Below are 22,680 nucleotides of genomic sequence, written 5' to 3'. Positions count from 1 at the left end.
TATTGTGTTGTATTATAATGCATAATGCCTCACTGTGACTGCAACTGTCAAATCATGTTTTCTTTTGCTTCTTTATAAAATTTTCTTCCTTTTTAGTCATTCTGGTGTGTGTTTTAACCACAGTGTATGTGGGTGTGTGTATATTTATTTATTTATTTATTTATTTATTTATTTATTTAAAGAGCTTCTGTAAAAAACCACATTCCCTGCGGACAAATAAAGTTCTTTCTTTCTAAATGTTGTCTGGGCAAGATGCATTTTTTACTTTTATACTATTAAGTCTGGTAAACTATTGATTAATAATTTTAATATTACGTAATTATTGATTTCCTTGCAGGTATGATTTGCAGCATATGAAGCAGACTTTATCCTGGATTTCCCTCTTTTTTAAGGCTTTGTTGCATTTGTTTGAAATTCTCTGCTTTGAAATTAAATTTAATAGATTTACTTTTTGTTCATTTGCTCTATGAAACTTAAAGTAATTAATGGACCTTAGTTGTCCAATAATCTTTGTAATATGGTTTTTGTCTTTTTTATGACATAAGCCTTAAAAAAAATCATTGATTACCTCTAAGAATTCTAATACTTAAGCTATGGTATTTCAGGACAACAGTGACATTTGCAGTCACAAATGTTACTTCTTGAATGACAAACCTAGCAAGATTTTTCAGAAGTGCAGTTTGTTTCACAATGCTTCAGGCTTCTTTTTCTTTTTGCTGACATAAGTAGAGCTCTGTTTGGGTCATTGATTCCCTTACATCCTCCATTATAAGGTACTGCATGCCTCTTTGTGTAACACTTTAGTTAATTAACAACTAAGTACAAAATGAGTGGCCTGCCTGTTAATCTGCACAACCTCCTGAGGCTCAGCTGGCTGTTTCATTAATTGTTTGTTTTCAACCAAAGAATTCTAGTCAGCCCACCAGTAAACAGTCATCAGAACCCAGTTTACTGGCATTGAATCATCGCAATCACATCATAATAAATGTCCAATCAGGGCAAATTAACAACTAATTTAGGAAAAACATTTAATTTTAAAGGGTTTTCAGAGTAAAAGATATTGGAAAATGAGTTTCATAATGTTACTGTATTTTGTAGAGGCCTGAAAAAGCTATTCTGCTCTGCTACTGTCAGCTAGTGACCGTAATGCTATCTTTGTAACAAACACACTTTTGCCACAGTGGTTATTCTAAAGCTTATCGCTACATAAACAGTATTCTCTAAGTCTGTTATATTGGTAAGTCTATATACTGAAGAATATTAATAGGTATTATCGATACAAACTTGTCAGGGGAATCAAACAATTAAATAAACCTTTAAAATTGCATTTTTCTTGAACGTTAACTAGCAAATAATTAAAACTTGACTATTTAAAACCCAACTAATTCATTTTTATTTCCCTTCATGTGTCCTCTAGCCCTAACATCGCCTCTATAGCAATTCCATAGTCTACACAGAAGGGGGTTCTGATCAACCCATCCTCCAGCTAGAATATCACTCTTAGCAAGATACTTTACATTGAACAAATGCTAAGCAATCCATTTGCTTACTTTTTCTTATGTAATCAATATTAGCATTGTCTAAAGTGGTTAACCTTTAATATATAAGTGTTCACAACAAAAAGCACTACGAAAACACTATATTCAAAATTTAGAAAACTTAAAAGTAGCATGATGATAATTGCAGGAATGCATTAATTCAGGAGACAATTATTATACTATTCTAGTCCTCAGAATAACTATTTCTAGTGCTGTCTGCTGAATTTTGCTCATTTCACAATTTTTCATTGAGATTCATCCAAAGTATATAACACCATTCAGTTATTCTGCATTTCACATAGCTCCATTATCTTCCTTAAGATGGCTTTAAAAAAGACAGCTGTACCAAACCAATGCATAAGAATATATCATATAAAACAACTGAAACCCATGCCAGGAGTGTTATTTTATAGTATTTATAGTGCTTATACATTACTTTCAAGAATCAGACCATAGCATTAAAGTGTCAAATTTCATGTATAAATTACAGGCATCATAAATCCACATGAATAAATTAAAAATTTAGCTTACTGATTGATACCAAACAGACAGTTAAATCTCTATTTATTCTAACCTGTATAGTTTTTAAAAGTAAGTTTGTTATGCAGTCATAGCAACAGCAGCAGATTGCTCATACTTGCTCATGTACGTGGCAGCACAGCAAATAGAAATAGAACTGAGACGTGCAACAGAGAGTATTTTTCTTATACAAAATGTAAACTACTGGTATAGTTATAACAGATATGCCTTCTAGCAAGACCATAAGCAACGAAAAATATATACATACCAAAACAAGAAAAATACATTGCAAGAAGCTTCCCAAGGAAATGTTGTGTAACAAAAGAAGGTAACATTTCAAAAAAATCAATAGTCACAGACCTGCAGTATTACATGAAATATAAAATGACTACTGTTCTCATTCGCATATATATTTCCCTGGGGAATGTACATTTGGTCTATGAACTATGGAAGGGTTAATGATAATTTGAATTGTTTATTGACTACAATGGTTGCAGTTCAGTCCAAGACTACAAGATAAATGATTAGATATTAGATATTAGTATTAAATACAGATTCAATCAGTTTTGTTAAAACAATGGAAACTGCACAGCATTTCTAAAATTTAATACATTTGCAATGAATAGATCTCTTATTTATGAACTTTTATAAACACTAATTATATTCAAACCAAATTTAAGAAATACATTTTGATTAATACAAGTAAATGTTTAACAAAAAAGTAGGTTGATGGACTGAAACAGGCTACTGTACTTACTGTAAATTCTAAAATAAAGATGGGTGGGTTAGCATGCAAGCTCTCCCAGAATTTCTGTATAATATCGAAACACATCTACATTAGTTGTGAAATGCTTTATACGTGTCTGCAAATTGCAATAAAATATCTGCCTTTAGGTCTAGAATGCTCATTTACCTCTGACCTTTCTGCCCTCTAGTTTCCCATAACAAATTAAACAACGTCAATTCCTAATTCTACCTCGAAATGAAAGTGACTGGAGTAATCAAATGGCAAAACCATTTCTTAAAACTGATTAGCTTGTGTATTAAGTTTCACAATCTTAAAACCCTGAGGTTGTTCAAAAGCTTACTATATTATAAATTCTATATGACAGACTCCAAAAAGTAGGACAATGATTTGATATGCCTTAATCAGCTCTTACATTTGGTGACATGTAGTTTTGTTATTATTTATTTCCCAGAGGTAACTGGTAACTCTTTATTGATTTTGTATGAACATCGCTGTGTGCATGACTACGCCTTGAGATGGGTGGGCAGTTTTAGACTTAATTCCTTTTACTTTCCTTGTAGAAAATGCCAATCATTATAATCCACATTTAGCAAAGGTAACAATCATTATAAATGTGAAGAATAAAACTAACTAATAGAAAGTATTTTGTTGTCATAACATTTTCATTATCTTGACAATACTCACAAGTAATTAAAAAATGACTAAAATGTTAGATGGTATAAAAATCAGTATAAATAAAGAATATTTTCATATAACATATGGAGTACTTTATGCCATTCTGGTCATCATACAACACAGCAGCACTAGAAGCTGTGCAAAGGGGAGAAACTAAGTACAGTATATTCTAGGAGCAAAGAGCTTGTTCTACCCTGAGAGACTGCTTAGTCTTGAGCAGAAAAGACTTCATGTAGACCTAATCCAGGTCTTCAAAATGCTTATAGATATCAATAAATTTGATTCAGCAGAATGTTTATGTTCTAAATTCAGTGTTCTAACAATGATGATGACATTCACCTATTGTTGCATAGTTTGACGTTTTATGGATTCTGGTTAGTTTTTTTTTTTTTTTTAATTGAAATAAATCTTTAAAGTTTTTAGTTTTGCTAATGAGGCACACATCAAAGTAAAGATTATTGACATACAGTATATTAAATCTACAATGTTATTTCAATTAGCTACCCAAGGGGAAAGTTGAAAAATACCACAAGAATAGTTTTTAATTCATGATCGCATGGAAAATACATAATACATTTTATTAGTTTATAGTTTGCTTTATTTTTTGACAGAATTATATACAATGTACCACATATAGAATTAAAATATATAAAAGTTAATTGTGTGCTAAAAAACTCAAAGCTGAACAATTGTGTTTTTCTGTTCCTTTTTAGATTGTCACCCAATCTTGTCTTTTCCATGTGGTTTCACAGCATTAACCAGGCTTAAGAGTGTTACATTATTCTAGCTATTCTCTTACTCCAGTCTAGGGACTGGAAGAAATCTGTACTCTACACTAGTGTTTCTCAATGACTAGATTGCAAGTTGCTATTATTTATAATGGTAGTGGGTGGTGGTGTGTCACTCCAACAATTGCTCTGGATCAACTCTGATGATCATGCTTGATTCACAAAAGGGAACACCACCCCAAGCCTCTGTGACAATCGCCCTTGATTCACCAACACTATCATCGGAAACAGTGGGTCATGACACCAGAAAGTTTGAGCAATACTGCTGTAAACTGATAGTTGGTAAGGAAGACTCACACACACAGGACATATAGGATTTTTATATATTTTACGAAGGATAAGGGGCCTAACACTCTGGGGTGGATGTTAACCAGCCTTAAATAGTATGCTAGTCCATCAGAGAGACTGCAGGATAAACAATTCAAACTAAATGAGATTTGGCAGAAGCCAGTTTAAGATGAGATGGGAGTTCATGTTCAAGCAAACACCTAAAATCATTCATACTAAGCCAAGATAATTTTATAAACAAAACATTGCACAACATTCTCAAACCTGCATAATGAAATTTAGGTTTGTATAGGACCATGGCCAATACCAGAAGCATAAGTCAAAAAGCTAGCACCAGCTCTGATCATATGTCCATCACAGTGCCAGATCTCACACACAACCAACTACACCCACCCACATTAGGCCAATATAGAATTTAGAAGTTAACCTAACATGCATGCCTTTGGGGTGTGGGAGCAAAATCAAAATATCTGCAAAAACAACCCATGTGGACTAGAGAAGAAGACATGAACAGAAATGGAGTTTGAAATGAAGACACAGGATCCATGGGCAGAATCACCAATCATCACCATTCATGGTTAAATATAAATCAGGAATTCTAATAAACAGTTAACATTACTCTTATACAGATAAAGGCATATTGTGTACAATGCCTCCGAGTCAACCATTGACCAGTTTTCTAAACAAAAACAATGCCAAAATCCTTGAAAACCTTGCAGAATCATATTTATCATATGTTATGAAGGGATAACCTAACTCTTAGGCAAAGAAGAGCTGTGAACATAGAGTATTGTGTGCATCTTTTTTTTAATGGGGGATTTTTATTTTATTCTCTGAGGTTTTAGAACTACAGTGGAAACTCCTTGAATTATCATCATTGACCTGTACTCACAATTAGACACTAAAGAGAAACACACTTTTAGCCAAAGTCCGACGATCAACGATCTAGAAAGGCTTGGAATTTGCCAACCATGTCCAATCAATAAAATAGCTAAAAAACATTTATATCTGATTTGTGGTGAGCACCTTAGCTATCATCAGAACATATTATTCAATGTGCCAACTATTCAAGAATTCTAATCAATTCTAATGTTTTTAATACTGGTAAGTATAAAATTTGATGGTTCATTAATGTAAAAATTAACTAAAAATTCAGTTTATATTTAAATCAGTCTCCTGTTTCAAGAACCTAATACATGTATCATTTTTTTAATTAAATGCCTATTTTTTCCTTACAGGCATGTGTTATACTAACTGGTTTTCCAGAGAAATATGCTAGATGACATCATAGAAAACACCCACCTGCTTTAGAGTTCTAATTAATTGGAAAGTGCCTGGGAAAAAAAGAAAGTTGTCACCAACAGGGGAGGGGTAACCAGAGTGGGCTATTTACATTGGTTTGGGAATATGAAGCAAGGGTACTTATCAAAAATCAGAGAAACTATTATAAAAACCAAAGCACAAAATTGAGGACACAGCCAAAAGGTGAACAGCCAGAAGTCAGTTACAAAAGACGTACCATTGCAAATCTTGAATGCAAAACAATCAAGGTGAACCACCACAAATCAAAAATAAAAAGATGTGCTGCCCCCAGAACTAGATGCAAAAACTGTTAATGGAGTCTAGAATGCAATTATTATGATTCAAAATCAAATGATCTTTAATACTATGTATACCTACACTGAAATTAGAGGTTGAAGTCTAAAATTATAGAAGCCACAGCCAAAACTGAAGCACAAAACTGTAATCACTCTAAATATGAACCAGCAGAAAGTGACAACCAAAAGGCAAGTTGTTGGCAAAATCTAGACTCAAAACTGTAATAATCTGAAGGCAAGCTGTTGACCAAATCTGAAGGTAAATTGCTTCCAAAATCCGAACACAAAACTGTTACAAAAACCAAAACAAGAATTACAGGAAATCAGAAATCAAAAGGCTTGTGCTGAAGTGAGAATTATCAATGATTTGGTGGATATTACCTCCTAGGAGGCAGCTCCTAGCAACAGTGCAGCACATCTTAGCATCACATTTACAAAAACCTACAAAATGGAGATGTAACACACTGGAAAAAAATAAACAATAAAAGAATTTCCACTAGTTCATAACTACAGTACATAATAAATACAAATAACTCACTATTAACATTCCCTGAGGTTTAAGCCTTCCAAAGACCCATAATAAAGCAGCAGAAAATATCACCTTGAACAAAAATACCATAACAACATTATTAAGTGTTCTGAGAATGTTATGTTTTCATTACAGATTTTTATGTAGCAGAACACTTAAACATATAATGTAAAATATAACCACTGGTGAGCTGTTGGTATGCAGGCACAATAACTTAGATATACTTTTAACAGGAACAGAAAACTAAAATTAAAATGAAGTAATAATTAAATCTCACAATATATTGTTAATTTCAGAAACACTACAATTCAAGCAGAAATGTGGAAAAAGGACTACATACTAAATTAAAGTGAACAACAATTGCAAAGTATGATGTTTAAGACTCTCATTCACATTTAACTAAAGGTTTACCAAAGGGCAAAGCTGATATTTTATCAAAACTGTTGTTCTTGCTTTCAATGTAAGTCGAGAAAGTCATGACAAACGTGACAAATAAATTATGCACTCTACACATGTATTAATCATACCAATCACATTTGATAATCTAAAATATTCTTCCCCCAAAAGTCATTATTAAAAACAGAATATTCCTAAAATTATAAGCACACTAAAAACAGCATTAAAACGTCAATATAATACCTAGTCTCACGTAATGCGAGAATGAAACACAATGATGTTATTATATAAATAAAGAAATGTACATCTAACATTCATGAGATAACAGGCTCATTCAAAATATCTGTGTAAACTGAAATAACATGCTTGTGTAATCTAAGTATATTTCTCCTAATCCAAGTGCATTTCTGAGTAAACTTTTACTATTGCTTCATCTTACTTAGGAACATCCGAGTTTATTTTAATACTGATCTTTCATTATTGTTTTAACTTAATATCAAGTCATCCTTAATGCTTTTAAGTGTTGAGAAAACAACTTTGAGTTCACTCCTGACTAATTTATTGTGCTGTGCAAGAAAAATTACATGGTAATACAGTTGATTTCTTATACCAGGTGTAACATTTACATATTTATGGATATGACTATATGACAAGACAAATCACATTTAAAAACATTCATCATTTTTTATGTTTTTAGCAAAGGACCTGGTTAACTATATAAAAAGTACTATACTCTTCCATTGCATTTATATGTAAATATTATATATATATATATATATATATATATATATATATATATATATATATATATATATATATATATATATATATATATATATATATATATATATATATATATATATATATATATATAATACTCTACTGTGGCTGTTCGTTTGCCTGTCCAGGATTTTAAATCACCTGTAGCTCACAAACCGTTTGACCTATTGACCTGAAATTTGGTACACATATACTACGTGATGTCTACTATCCGATTTGGGGTGATGATTGACCTCCAAGGTATTCCTCTTTTTAATTTACTTTTATTTTATTGTAGAATCAACTCTCGGCAGCAGCCAGCAGGACGGCCGTGTAGTGCATGCATACGTGCGCCGTTCTCATCCCTACAACCTTTGTTGTCACTTCTCCTACCTCTTCATATCTTAAATCATTCTTGAGGCAGAGTGAAGACTTAAGTGCCAGCTTAAGTGAAAAATTAAATAAAACATACTAAGTAATTGCAACTCAAACACTGACTTAATCAGTTTTAAAGCGAAAAGATGCCGAAGAAAGAAGAGAAGAAGAGGGCCACTAGGGTGGAGAAAAGAAGACCTGCTCAGGAAGCAGCAAGCTCATCAACTTCTCAGAAAATGAATGCTAAACATATAGAGAAAGAGTATGAAAACTATTATTGCTCAAATCAAGTGTATTCACTGCACATTATCGTGTAGTACGCTGTTACTGGTATATATATATATATATATATATATATATATATATATATATATATATATATATATATATATATATATATATATATCTATACTAATAAAAGGCAAAGCCCTCACTGACTCACTGACTCATCACTAATTCTCCAACTTCCCGTGTAGGTAGAAGGCTGAAATTTGGCAGGCTTATTCCTTACAGCTTACTTACAAAAGTTGGGCAGGTTTCATTTCGAAATTCTACGCATAAGGGTCATAACTGGAAGCTATTTTTCCCCATATAATGTAATGGAGTCTTGAGTTGGAGATGGCCGCGGGGGGCGGAGTTTCGTGTGACATCATCACGCCTCCTACGTAAGTACGTAGAGAACAAGGAAGAACTCCAGCGATGAGCACAAAACGCCATTTCACAATTGAGAAGGCAGAAAAACATTATGAAGCAAATGATGCATACAAGCATATTCATAAGTACAGCTACTGCGAAACAAAGCACGGCGTGAACCGTAAGTTTATATTAAATTAAGTTCATAGGCTACCACTAGCGTTTGTAATTTAGTGCCTGCCCATATAAGGCCGTCCATCAGCGGCAATCCAATACAAACACTGCCGGTAAATATTCACGTGTGAAGGACTGTGCTTATGCAGAGGAAGATGAGATGGTCAGGGTGGTGTTTGGCACAAACTCATTGAAACTGCGAGAGAAAGTTTTAAGTGCGGGTCTTAGCTGACATTACACGAGATGGCACCAGTACAGCTGGGAACCTTCGATGCAAGAACACCAAGCGGCTCACGTGAACTGACGAAGTGCACAGACAAAAACCAACAGTTCCAAAGAGTGCTGAACAAAACCGAATTACACAATTGAGAAGGCAGCAAAAAAATATGAAGCGTCTTATACATACAATCATATTCATAAGTGCAGCTACTGCGGAAACAAAGCACACGGTGGAAAAAGTGAATGTCCTGCTAAAGGAAGACAGTGTAAAAAAAACCCGTGCATGCAGTTTGTCACATCACAGATAAAAAGGAAGATGAGCTGTTTATTGATGCAGTAAGGAACTAATCGATGAATGAAACCTCTTATCTTTACAACGATTGACAAACACGGAATGTAACTTGAACACATCGTACAAATACGAGCCTGATTGAAAGAAATAATGATAATCAAATCCTTGATGACAGCAACATTCAATAACACTCACAAAACAATTACTGTATATTGACAATCATGTTACGTTATTTTTAAAATGTTCCCTTTTCTTTTTCATAACTTCTACTTCTCCACTCGCGATACGGGTATATATATAAATGTATATATATACCCTGATCTACAATACATACTTTAGCATAGACAAGCCACACGCTGTGGCGCAATTGTAGAGTCTTCGCCTCTAACGCCGACATTCGAGGTTCGATTCCCGAGAGGGATGTACTGACTATGTACGCGCGCTACCCGATTCATTTTACCTTCGCATCTCCTTGGTTTGGGACGTATGAAAAAATATTAGGTTAACGCAGAATCATGTTACGTTATTTTTAAAATTTTCCCTTTCTTAGCACAAGCACAGCTGAGAAGCTTCGATGCATGTACTCCATAACACGTTAAAAAATAACGCATTTAATCACACTTTCAATTCCAAGCAAACGGGAACTTTTGTCAATGCATGATTTCCTGGTACATCCATTACACTGATGCACACATCACAGCTACAAAAATGTGAGTCGGAATAAAGCGCGTTCCTACGACTGATCATTTCGACTTCCGGCGAAGCCTTGATAAAAGCATGGTTTTGTGCACACTGAAAAGCAAGCAAAATTAGATGCATTACAGAAAGCGGACTTTGTGGCTCTTACTGGGGATTATTGGACTTTAATGACCGTTAGTAATTCTAAATACATCTAATTACAAAATGTTCAATGAACACACTGTTTTAGCCTAATGTACAAAATAATTTTGGCTAATGTTACTCAGAGTTTAAAGAGTAAGCTGGTCAAATTACCTTTTATGTTTCTGACTTATTTTTTTAAGAAGAAAAACTGCACTTTATGGTGAAATTTTGGTTATTATTATTTAAAGACAATACTATTCTGCAAATGTACTTAAAGTACTTAAACTACCACTTTATTTTTAAGTCTACCCAATTTTAACCAGGGATGATATTTTTGTTTCTGTTTTGAATTCAAATGCAGTTTAAAGGCTTTTTTTTTTCAGAAATTAAAACAGCTTCAGTTTACAATATTCATGTCCATGTCTATTATTTGATTCTGTCGCCCACTAAAACCGTTTTAAATAAAAAAAAACATTTGCGATTTGGGGCAAATTTACGTATCCGATTACATACGATTAATCAAGATTAATTCTTACACAGCCTCTAATTAATTGGATTAATTTTTTTAATCGAGTCCCACCTAATATATATATATATGTAGATATATATATGTAGATTTGTATATATATGTGTATATACAGTATATATGTAGATATGTATATGTTGTATATACAGTATGTATATATGTGTGTGTGTATATATACAGTATGTGTATATATATTGTCACGCACGCGCGAGTAGGAGGCCGCGGATTGATTCGATAGCACCTGGGAAACCATTACGCCAGGGAATGGCGGGGTATTAACTTTCTCCCTCTGCTTCCTCATAGAAAGAAAGACCTTCCTGCACCATAGGCCTGGATTGACCGCAGTGCGTACTTCCGCCCTTCCTCCGCCATCTTGCCCTGACGTCATCCTTCCCATCCTCCCTTGCGGTCCTTCCCGGCATCCCTCCACTTCCGGCTCCTCCCCAATAAAATGGCCGCTCGCCAGGAGTCGGCGTCGCGCATATGAACTGTTTGTTTATAATTTTGACCTGTTTTTTTTCTGTGTACAATATCACGGGGCGGAAAACCCCAACCTTGCTACTGTCTCCTCGGTCCTTTACAATTGGCGTGTCGGCAGGATAGAGATCCCGGAATGACGGAGGGACAGGACCTCAACACGTGCTGCAGGCCATGAGCGCCAGCTCCAGGCTGCAGCAGCGCAAGCCGCCACCACCCGGGAGCTGGAGGCCACGAGGCCAGGTTAGTGGAAGCCCAACGGGCGAGACCCGACCCGCACAGGCAGCCGCCTCCTCCTTTAGTCCCGATGGGCCCTTCGGAGGACGTCGATGCGTACCTGGGCATGTTTGAGAGGGCGGCCACCGGAGCAGTGGCAGCGGTCAGTGGGCGTCCATCTGGCGCCATACCTGAAGGACCAGCGCTGCGGCCTATTATGACCTCCCTGAGGAGGAGGCGCTAATTACGACCTCCTCAAGCCCGAAATACTGGCCCGCTACGGCATTAGCCGGGCCAGCAGGCGGCGAATGGCGGAACTGGGTCTTTGACCCGAAAAGCCCTTCGCGCCCAGGCGTTGAGTTCTGGGGCAAGATGGGCGCTGGCTACGGCCAGAGGCCCGGCGGGCGGAAAGTGGTCGGCGGGTGGCCTGTGAAGGCCTGGTCAATCGCGATGCCCAGTTCCCTCGCCCAGCAGGTCGGGGACACGCCTATCAAACATGTCGGGCCTCCTCGGCGTCCTGGAGCGTCAGTTGGCGGTCCTCCGACTTGGGGGTCAGAAAAGCCTGCTCGCGGGAACCGGCAGGGGCGGGCGGCCACCCCGAGCCCCTCGGCGCGCTGCAGAAGCGCCAGCCAGAGCCAGAGAGAGCGGGTCCGCCGCTGTTTCAAGTGTGGCGAGACCGTCACCTGCTGCCAAACTGCCCCCATCACATCGCCCGGAGCCTATGGACTGCAGCTGGACATCGTCGGAGAGGTATTGTACCCGCCGCATCCCTTGGCGAGTCGAATCGGGAGTGGTGTTGCTAAATGGGCACGCCGTGGTGGCTTTGTTTGATTCCGGCAGCAACATTACCATTGTTGCTCGCCGTTTTGTCTTACGCAACAGTGGTTAAAACAGCATTTGTTGGTCACCTGTGTGCATGGGGGACTAGGTCATATCGTTCCGCTCACTGCTATGTCACCTGGAAGGGGAACCAATCAAATGGCGGTCGCTGTGTTACCTGACCCCCTTCCCAGTGATTTTGGGACAAGACTGGTCTAAAAGAATCAGCGGTAAGCCATTCGCCGCTCCCGGGCCTCGTTGGATCTTGTTATGAGGGGAAAAGGCACCCCTCCCGCGGCCTCCACGCCGTGCACAAGGGCAGGCCCTATGGGCTGGTGTCTCGGGGACCTTTCGTGGCTACGGACCTTGACCGGAAGATTCCGCGGAGAAGGGACTAGCCAGGGAACTCTTCCCGGCCCAGGCCCCAAGACCCTCTCGGCGCCTGGACCATCAATTTCGGTCCACGCCGGCCTCCTTTAAGAGGGAGCAGTGGAATGATGACTCCCTGCGCTTTGCCGGAATGCGTCGTTCTGCCTAACAGCTCAACAGCGGACGGATCCACACGCGGGAACCCTTCTTTGTCCTTGAGAATGATCTGTTGTACCGGTGGCTACCCATGAGGCGAGGTGCGGAAGTTGTTGCTAATTCAGCGTACCTTCCGGCGGGAGATATGCGAGTTGGCACATGCTCACCTCCTAGGCGCCCACCTCGGGGCCGAAAAAACACTGGAGAGGATTAAGCTCCGCTTTTACTGGCCTGGGATCAATGAGGAGGTCCGGCGGTTCTGTCAATCCTGTCCGAGTGCCAGACCCGCCAGATTCCTAGGAGGGACCGTGCTCCTCTAGTCCCTATTCCCCTCGTGGACATCCCCTTTGAAAGGATAGGGGTCGATTTGGTGGGACCCCTGGAGCCCTCAACCCGTGGCCACAAGTATATCCTAGTCATGGTGGACTATGCCACCCGGTACCCAGAGGCGGTTCCCCTGCGCTCCGCTAATACTAAAAGCATCGCACGGGAACTGGTTAATTTGTTTTCAGCGTGGGCATACCCAAGGAGGTCCTCACGGACCAGGGTACGCCCTTCACTTCGGATACGTTCAAGGAGGTAGCCAAATTACTGCAGATAAAGCACCTGAAAGCGTCAGTCTATCACCCGCAAACTGGCGGGTTGGTCGAGCGTTTAATCAGGCGCTTAAGCAGATGCTCCGCAAGGTAGTCAGCGCTGGCGGCAGGAACTGGGACCAGCTCCTCCCGCTCGTGCTTTTTGCCTACCGGGAGGTACCCCGGGCCTCTACAGGCTTCTCCCCATTTGAATTGCTATACGGGCGACAACCCTGGGGAATCCTCGACATCCTAAAAGAAGGCTGGGAGGCGAGGCTCTTCCCTCCTCTAACATTTTGAGCGTGAGCGCAACTGCGCGACCGACTCACAAAGATCAGGCCCCTCCTAAAAGAGCACGTGACTCGTGCGCAAGCAGCGCAGGCCGGTGTTACAACCGCAACTCCGTCCTCAGGGAGTTCCGCCCGGGACCGAGTTATGGTGCTCGTCCCGACCTCCCACTCGAAGCTGCTCGCTCACTGGCAAGGGCCTTACGAGGTTAAGGAGAGAAAGGACTGCGTCGACTATTTGGTGAAACAGCCCAATCGTCGACCGGTGAGAGGATCTATCATGTCAACCTGTTAAAGCCCTGGAGATAGAGAGGAGCTCCCAGCTCCCATAGGTCACTCTCCCTTTCGCAAGCACAACTGCCCTTAACCTCGGAAGAGCTGACCCCAAGCAGCGGCAGGAGTTAGCCCAAACACTCCGAGCCATCCCGAGGTAGTGGCGAGTCACCCGGCGGACCGCGCTGATTGCCGCGATATAGTCACGGCCGGGTAATCGTCCGGGAGAGGCCCTACCGACTCCGGAGGCAAAGCGCGCAGAGGTCGAACTGGAGGTGAAACGTATGTTGGACATGGACATAATTGAAGAGAGCCATAGTCCCTGGTCCAGCCCTATTGTCCTCGTCTCCAAGCCAGGCGGCTCCTGGAGGTTCTGTAATGACTTTAGGCGTCTGAATCAGATCTCCAAGTTCGATGCCTACCCCATGCCCCGCATTGGCGACCTCCTTGGCGGCTGGAGTGCGGCTCGATATCTGACTACCCTTGACATGACAAAGGGTATTGGCAAATTCCTTTAACGGCATCCGCAAAGGAAAAACGGCCTTTAGCACCCCTAGCGGGCACTGGCAGTACAAGGTCCTCCCATTTGGGCTGCACGGGCCCGGCGACCTTCCAGCGTCTGGTAGATAGAGTGCTGAAGCCCCACCAGTCCTATAGTGCCGCCTACCTGGATGGCGTTGTCATCTATTCCGGCACCTGGGAGGAGCATCTACTGCAGGTCGCAGCTGTCCTCCGAACACTGGCTAAAGCCGGCCTCCGCATAAACCCCGGAAGTGTTTTTGGATTAAAGGAGGCCAAATATTTAGGCTACCTCGTGGGACAAGGACAGGTGCGGCCACAGAGCTCCAAAGTTAAAGACATCTTAGAATGGCCCGTCCGAGTACCAAGAAACAGGTGCAGGCTTTCTTGGGGCTTGCGAGTTACTACCGCCGGTTTGTTCCCGTTTCTCGAAGAGCAGCACCCTTGACTGACCTGACAAAAGGGCGCCCTATACGTGGTGTGGACCGACAAAGCAGAACAGCGTTCAGTGACCTAAAGAAGGCCCTAACGTCGGCACCTGTGTTACGGACGCCGATTTTGGGCTCCGTTTATTCTCCAGACCGGCGCGGACACAGGCCTGGGTGCCGTGCTGAGCCAAAGCGTCGATGGTGTCGAGCACCCTGTGATGTACCTTAGCGGAAACTGATGGACGGGAGACCCGCACGCGGCAGTGGAGAGGGAGGCCTTGGCCATTAAGTGGGCAGTGACCCACCTCCGTTACTACCTGCTGGGTCGCGAATTCGCTCTGGTGACTGATCACGCTGCACTTCAGTGGATGTCCCTACACAAAGAGTCGAATCCAGCGGGTCACCAGGTGGTTCCTGGACTTACAGCCGTATAAGTTCACTGTCACTTATCGGCGGGCACCCTTCAGGCCAATGCCGATGCCCTCTCTCGTATTCACGACCTCTCGGTTAGGTCCGCCCGACCTGGCGGTCCTGGGCTAAGGGGGATCGTGTCACGCACGCGCAGTAGGAGGCAGCGGATTGATTCGATAGCACCTGGGAAACCATTCGCCAGGGAATGGCGGGGTATTAACTTTCTCCCTCTGCTTCCTCATAGAAAGAAAGACCTTCCTGCACCATAGGCCTGGATTGACCGCAGTGCGTACTTCCGCCCTTCCTCCGCCATCTTGCCCTGGCGTCATCCTTCCCATCCTCCCTTGCGGTCCTTCCCGCATCCCTCCACTTCCGGCTCCTCCCCAATAAAATGGCGCGGCGCCAGGAGGCGTCGCGCATATGAACTGTTTGTTTATAATTTTGACCTGTTTTGTTTTCTGTACAATATACGGGGCCGGAAAACCCCAACTCTTGTTACTGTCTCCTCGGTTCGTTACAATATGTATATGTATATATATGTATGTGTGTATATGTGTATATATATATATATTTATATATATGTTTATATGTATATATATGTTTATATATGTGTCTGTGTGTGTGTGTGTATATATATATATATATATATATATATATATATATATATAATATATAAATATATATATATATATATATATATATATATGCCAGCAACACTCATATCAATGACAAAACAATTACATTAACAATCATCTTACGTTATTTTTAAAATGTTTGCTTTTCTTTTTCATAACTTCTTTAACACACTACTTCTCATGAAGCCTTGGTATTCTGCTAGTATATATATATATATATATTTATATATATATATATATATATATATATCTTATATATATTTCTCTTCTGGTTCGTCCTGCTTCCACTTCAAAACCGGTCCCTCCCACACGCGTAGCAGACACGGCATTTCTCGATTCCTATTCGTCCTCTTCCAAACCCTTCCCCACGCTGCCTGCGGCTCCTCTTCAAAACCGGTGTTGCCCACACGCAGCCGACACAGCATTTCTCGATTCCTATTCGTCCTCTTCCAAACCCTTGCGCACGCTGTCAGCGGCCTCCCATACACCTTGGTATTTTCATTATACTGCGACGGTTGTTTCCTAAGCCTTTGTTATAAAATGAACGACAGTATCTTCTCTGTCGACGTGTTTTTGTACAACGTCATCTCTATTCCGGGATCCGGCAACTGTCGTCTCAAGCAAAACACCTATTCACAACTTCACAGGGAGCCAGTGAAGTTGAGAGAGAGTAGGTGTAATATGTTCAGTGGATTTAGAACAGCAGGTTATTATCCTGGCAGCAGAATTTTGAATAAGCTGTAAGCGATGGATACGTTTTTGTGGGATGCAAGTTAGAATAGCATTACAGTAATCTATACGTGAGGTGACTCGGGCATTAACCAATAGTTCAGTACTGTGTTGTGTAAGAACTTTGTCTATAAATGTTTCAGAGATGGAAGAAGGCAGTCCGAGAAATGTTACTTATATGGGAGGAATTATTTAATAATAATAATAATTATTATTATTATTTAATAATTGCCATTATTAGTGTATAAATGGATGATACTGTTTTAAACGTTGTTTTTTCATTAGAAAACCCAGTTTCCACGTCTACCTGTATTAGTTTAAATGGCACTTTTGCCACTCGCAATAAGGCAGGACGCGTTGACGTATCATGTCGACTGGGCAACACGGTAAATACAGCGTCTATCTATATATGTCTATGCTCTTGACCATTGGTCACAATATGCTTTTTAATTGATGGAGAATAAGGACAATGCTGAATAAAAGCAGCAATAAAAAATGTTTGCAAACAAACATTGAGGTAGAAGCTATTATGGTCTGATTAGAGAGAAATTTGACTTATGTGTTACAGTGCAAAGAGGCCAATGAGTCTTTCAACCACCTCTCAAAAGCTAGGCACAGTCGGTCGATTTGATAGAAGGTACTGTAGATTTGAACAATCAAAGTCAACTAAACAGAGACAATTAAAGAAAGAAGGATGAGCAAAATGGGCACCTTCCTACCAAACAATCATGATTGATTTTTACTCAAAATAATTCATACTTTTCATTGCAGAAAAAATAAGCCTACACTAAGTGAAGAGAGGTATTTAATCATTTGTTATAGCTTACATGATAACTTTTTGAAGATTTTAATCATTTCTGCAGCACTCTGAAAATATAGAGAAACTCACACTTAAATACATATTGATATTTTTTAGGTGGCAGGGATGAAGATTTTAACATATATACTGTTCGTATGTATGTTGTGTGTGTAAGTGTTTGTGTGATAGAGTGACAAAAATAATTTAACTCAGAAGTGGTCATATAATTTTCATTGAAATCACCATGGAAAAGCCACACTCCTAAGTAAAAAAGTAACAAAGTCTAGATGTCCATTATGTTCACAACCAACACCTGAGGGTTAGGCTATATAAAGATGATTACGGCAGTAGATTAGTCACACTTTTCCTATTGAAGATGTTGACCAAAGGATTTGTACATGGAAACAAAGCAGACAACATTTAAAACTGGGAATTTTTTTCAAATGGTACATCTCCCAGAACACGGTGTCATTGCCTACAATCGGGTATCACTTCTGATGCTTGTAAGAGACAGCCTGACCAGACACAGAACAAAATGTAAAAGAATTCTGCCATGCTTTGAACAGCATTTGTGGCAGACCAGCGCATTGCTGTTTGTTTAACAGAACAATGCCAGGTCAGTAACAACTATCAGCTTGGAATAAACCCGCATTACTGATCCAGGTGCACAATGAGCTGCGTCTGACAGAGCATGTTATGAGAGCTTCTAAGATATGCCCAACAGTCCTAATAGCACCCATGGGATACTGTACCCCTAGAGAGCATCTCACATTGGTTATAGGAATATGCCACATCACAGTTCCAGACATTTGTGCCATAACGCAGTCACTTACACTGATCAGGCACAACATTAAAACCAGCTGCCTAAAATTGTGTAGAATCCCACCTTGTGATGCCAAAACAGCTTTGACCTGTAGATGCATGGATCCACAAGACTGTTGAAGGTATCTTGTGATATCTGGTATCAAGATATAAGCATTAGATCCTTTAATCTCTGTAAGTTGAAAGGTGCGGCCTCCATGAATCTGACTTGTTCGGTTGAGATCTGTGGAGTTTGGAGGCCAAGTCGACATCTTCAGCTCTTTGTCATGTTCCACAAACCATTCCTGAACAGTTTTATAGTGTGGTAGGGAACATTGTTCTGCTGTAAGAGACCAGTGCCAGGGAATATAGTTATAATGAAAGGGTCAAAATGGTCTGTAACAGTCTTTAGATAGGTAGTTCATGATATGAGTGCCAGAACCCAAGGTTTCCCAGCAAAATATTGCCCAGAGTATCACACTACATCTGTTGGCTTGCCTTCTTCACATAGTGCATCCTGCTGCCATATCTTCCCCAGGTAAATGATTCTCACGCACCTGGCAGTGCACATGATCTAAAAGAGAATGTGATTTATCAGACCAACAACTTCGATTGTTCCAGGGTGTAGTTCTGATGTTCACATGCCCACTGTAGGCACTTTCAGTGGTGGACAGAGGTCAGCATTGGCACTCAGGTGGTCCCATGCAGCAAGTTGCCATGCACTGTGCATTCTTTACCTTTCTGTCATAGTTGGCATTAAGTTTTTTCAGCAACTTGTGTTACAGTATGTCTTCTGTGATATCAGAACAGACAGCTAGCCCTCGCTGCCTACATGCATCAATGAGTCTTGTGCATCTATGACCCTGTTCCAGATTCACTTGGTGTTCTTCCTTGGACCACTTTTAATAGGTACTAATCACTGCATACCAGGAACACATTACAAGACTTGCTGTTTTAGAGATGTTTTGACCCAGTCGTCTAAATATCAAAAACTGATCCATGTCAAAGTCACTTAGATCCTTACACTTGCCCACTTCCTGCTTATAACACATCACCTTCAAGAAGTGACTGTTCACTTGTTGGCTAATATCTCCTACTACTTCACAGGTGCCATTGTAATAAAATAATCAATGTTATTCACTTTACCTGTCAGTGGTTTTAATGTTTGTGGCTGATGGGTGTATATCACTAAATATGTTCGTTTTACCAGATCCTATAGCCTCATTTTAGACCCAAAAAACATTCTTGTAGTCCAGTCTTGGAATCTTTTTTATTGCCATGCCAATATCTATGTGCATGACTTTCTGGCAAATTAGAATATCACTTGCATAGAGTAAATGTTACACAGTATATCATATAATTCTGGCATAAATACAAGTCAGACAATGGTCATATTTTATAAAATATTCACTTTACATGAAGATAGATAGATAGATAGATAGATAGATAGATAGATAGATAGATAGATAGATAGATAGATAGATAGATAGATAGATTATTCATCCTCACAGGGAAATCCAAATATCCAGTAGCTCAAACACATCATTAAAAATTGTTAAAATTATTAAGAAAAGGTCATTGAATTAAAATAATTTTGCTGTACCAAAGAGTAACACACAAATTAAAAGTGGAAACTACTGAAGGAGACAACAAGCAAACTATGATATGCATATGTATAATTGTGGAAAATCTCAGTGGAATGCCCTCATGCAACCAGGAAAGGTTTATGGTGAAAGGAAAGAAGGCCACAGTTCCAAATGGAAAATATAATGTTCTAACGTGAACTAAATATACATATGCATGGGTATACAAGCATACTGTAGAGGTGTGATATCTAGTCATCTACTAGTTGTCTTGAAACAAATAGACACAAAAGGGTATGTGTGCTTAACTTTTATTGTGAAGGGAACTGGAAAACTAGTCAGGGAAAACACGAGGATCAGCAAAACATTCTCAAGTGTTACCTATTTCATTAGATTGAACATCTTATATGCGGCATGAATGAAAATAAGAATAAATTAAAATATGTGAGAGAAAAGCCCACACATGAAGGCAATGAATGATAAATAAACATCATTTCTGTGCATTTTATCGAAGGATTCAATTTTTGAATAGAAAAAACACACATCATTTGTATTCACTCTTGATCTTGCACAGTTTGCAGTTCAATATAATTTGCAAAGCATTAAAGCATGCAATTTCTTAAAAGAAAAATAAAAAATCAGCTAACACGGCTTGCATCTTTCAGTTCTTCTTGATATTCTTACCTCATGTGTGACAATGTCAGACCTTAATCAGATGACTAAAACCTGGATGCTAATTTTGTCTGCATATTCCATGCACATGAATTATTCTTAAAAGCTCATCATACATCATCAAAACAATCATAAACCTTAATATTATAACAAACAGTTATGCCTACAATTGGCACTGTTAAATCTTTAAAAGCTGGCATACCATATGTAATGCATGTGCACTTTGCTTTTAATATCATAAATGTTGTCAGCTCCTTAGCTCATCCTTATCTATTGCTACTACTAGCAGGCACACTTGAATGGATAAATGAATGAATGAATGAATCAATCAGAAATTCTGTTTCACTTGTAGCAATCTGGCATATACTCAAAAGCACATAATATATATAATGCACAACATTACTAGTCTTATATTTTTTAATTATATTACTAGTGAGGCACTCTAAACATAAGCCATACTCTAGAGGCATGAAAGAGTTACTGACTCCAAGTTATTTCATCAAGTACCACTCTCTCAGTCTTTCTCAATAGTCTTATGTGAAAACAGTAGCATCCCTGCAATCTCAAGTTTTCCAAGAAAGTACCACCAGTAGTAATGGCATTGTAATTGAACAGCCTGTATTTTCAACAAGAGTGCATCTACTTCATACATCCTTTTAACTTAAACAGCATCTTTAAAATCTTTTTCCAAGCTCGCCATTCACCTCACGCAAGACATGCCTCTTGCCAAAAATTTTTCCAATTAACATTTGATAAAGAGTAATTAGAATCCAGTCAACTTACCCTTGACCCTCTCCCCTCGGTTCAGCTGGATCTCACCCTCTCCTTGGGGTGTGTAGGGTTTCACCACGATGAAGGTGCGCCCAGGCACAGCACTGTAGAGTTTCCGCTTGGGCCCTCTGTGCCCAGAAAGGGCTTGTGGCTGTGGAGGGGGACTCGGCTCGGGGGTAACTGTACTGGGGCTGTAAACGAAAACATAGGTTACCGTGGTGATTCCCGGCAACTGGTAGCTAAATCCAGTGGTCACTGACATCATCCCGTGACCTGAGCTTAAAGCTTTGAGCCCAGTGACCTCATCTGGCAAAAGGTCACTCAGTAATGCCTGCCCAACCCCCCTCCTCGCACACACCCCCCACTTTTCTTCCTAGTGGAGCCAGGAGTCAGTCATAACGCGCGGCGCACGTTTTTTTTGGGTTTCTGACGGGGCACACCTCGGAGTCACACATGTCCGAAGTCACAGCTTTCTTCCCCTCTTGGGAGGGAGAGTGTTCCCCACTGCACTCATGCTGTTTCTCCCACTGCTGCTCCCATCCACCCTTCGGATACACTGACACAACTGCGCTTTGCTACTGCCCTCCCCGTCTCTCTAACCCACCCCTCCCTCCACATTATACCGTGGACACCGACGACGAAGGAGTAGATTGATTTGTGCCTGCACTCGGCTCCCTAAAACAAGTCTTCGGGGAGCGAAGGGCATAAACCACCATCCCGTTTGCTTAATTGCCACTCTGCTCCACCCCCTACTCCTCCACCCTCTGTAAAAGACAAACTGAGAATTCTAATTGAGCTGCCGTCTCTCTAGCTATTGCTGTACAGGTCCCCCATTTATCACTTCTGCTGCGACCAGGTTCATCACCCAGAACTGAAATCTCTGAGGATCCTTCTACACATCAGCCTTTTTTTTTTTGTTTTAAATTCCAAAGAGAAAATCTAATAAGCCACCCAGTCCCAAAACAGTGCTGTGCTTCCTCAGTGGATCACTTTTTAACAAGTCCAGGCAAAAGAGATGTCCCTTTTTCCAAGCATACATAAACTCCAGGTCTGTTTGTTATTTTGTTCCACATCTTTCTATCATTTTTTTCTTCCTTTTTTGTGAGTCAGGGATTTCTCAACCCCTCCCTTCAGCTGCTTGATCAATCGAATCAAGCCGTTCATTCTCTCTCTCTCTCTCTCTCTCTCTCTCTCTCTCCCTCTCGGCTCAGTGACGGCTTTTCAATTACTGCAGGGAGACAGGGCTGGAATGGCAACCGCATATTAATGCCTTCAGCTGAG

The 22,680-nt window shown here is 40.2% G+C and overlaps 1 protein-coding gene across 11 annotated transcripts in view; it reads right to left on the bottom strand.

The window, feature by feature from the left end:
- shank3a (SH3 and multiple ankyrin repeat domains 3a) overlaps positions 1 to 22,680 on the bottom strand; it is a 1,684,705-nt gene that overhangs the window by 517,157 nt on the left and 1,144,868 nt on the right. For all 11 annotated transcript variants that reach the window (XR_005634694.1, XM_039761519.1, XM_039761518.1 and 8 more), the window contains one exon: positions 21,412 to 21,590. Coding sequence is in view for 10 of the 11 variants with exons in the window: in XM_039761519.1 (XP_039617453.1) it covers positions 21,412 to 21,590 (179 nt within the window). In the remaining variant the exon portion in view is untranslated. The remainder of the gene's footprint in view (positions 1 to 21,411; positions 21,591 to 22,680) is intronic.

The sequence above is a fragment of the Polypterus senegalus genome, chromosome 8 (assembly GCF_016835505.1).
Source record: "Polypterus senegalus isolate Bchr_013 chromosome 8, ASM1683550v1, whole genome shotgun sequence".
Classification (NCBI taxonomy): domain Eukaryota; kingdom Metazoa; phylum Chordata; class Cladistia; order Polypteriformes; family Polypteridae; genus Polypterus; species Polypterus senegalus.
Note: the sequence above shows the minus strand (reverse complement) of the source record. Positions and strands in the feature narration are given on the sequence as shown.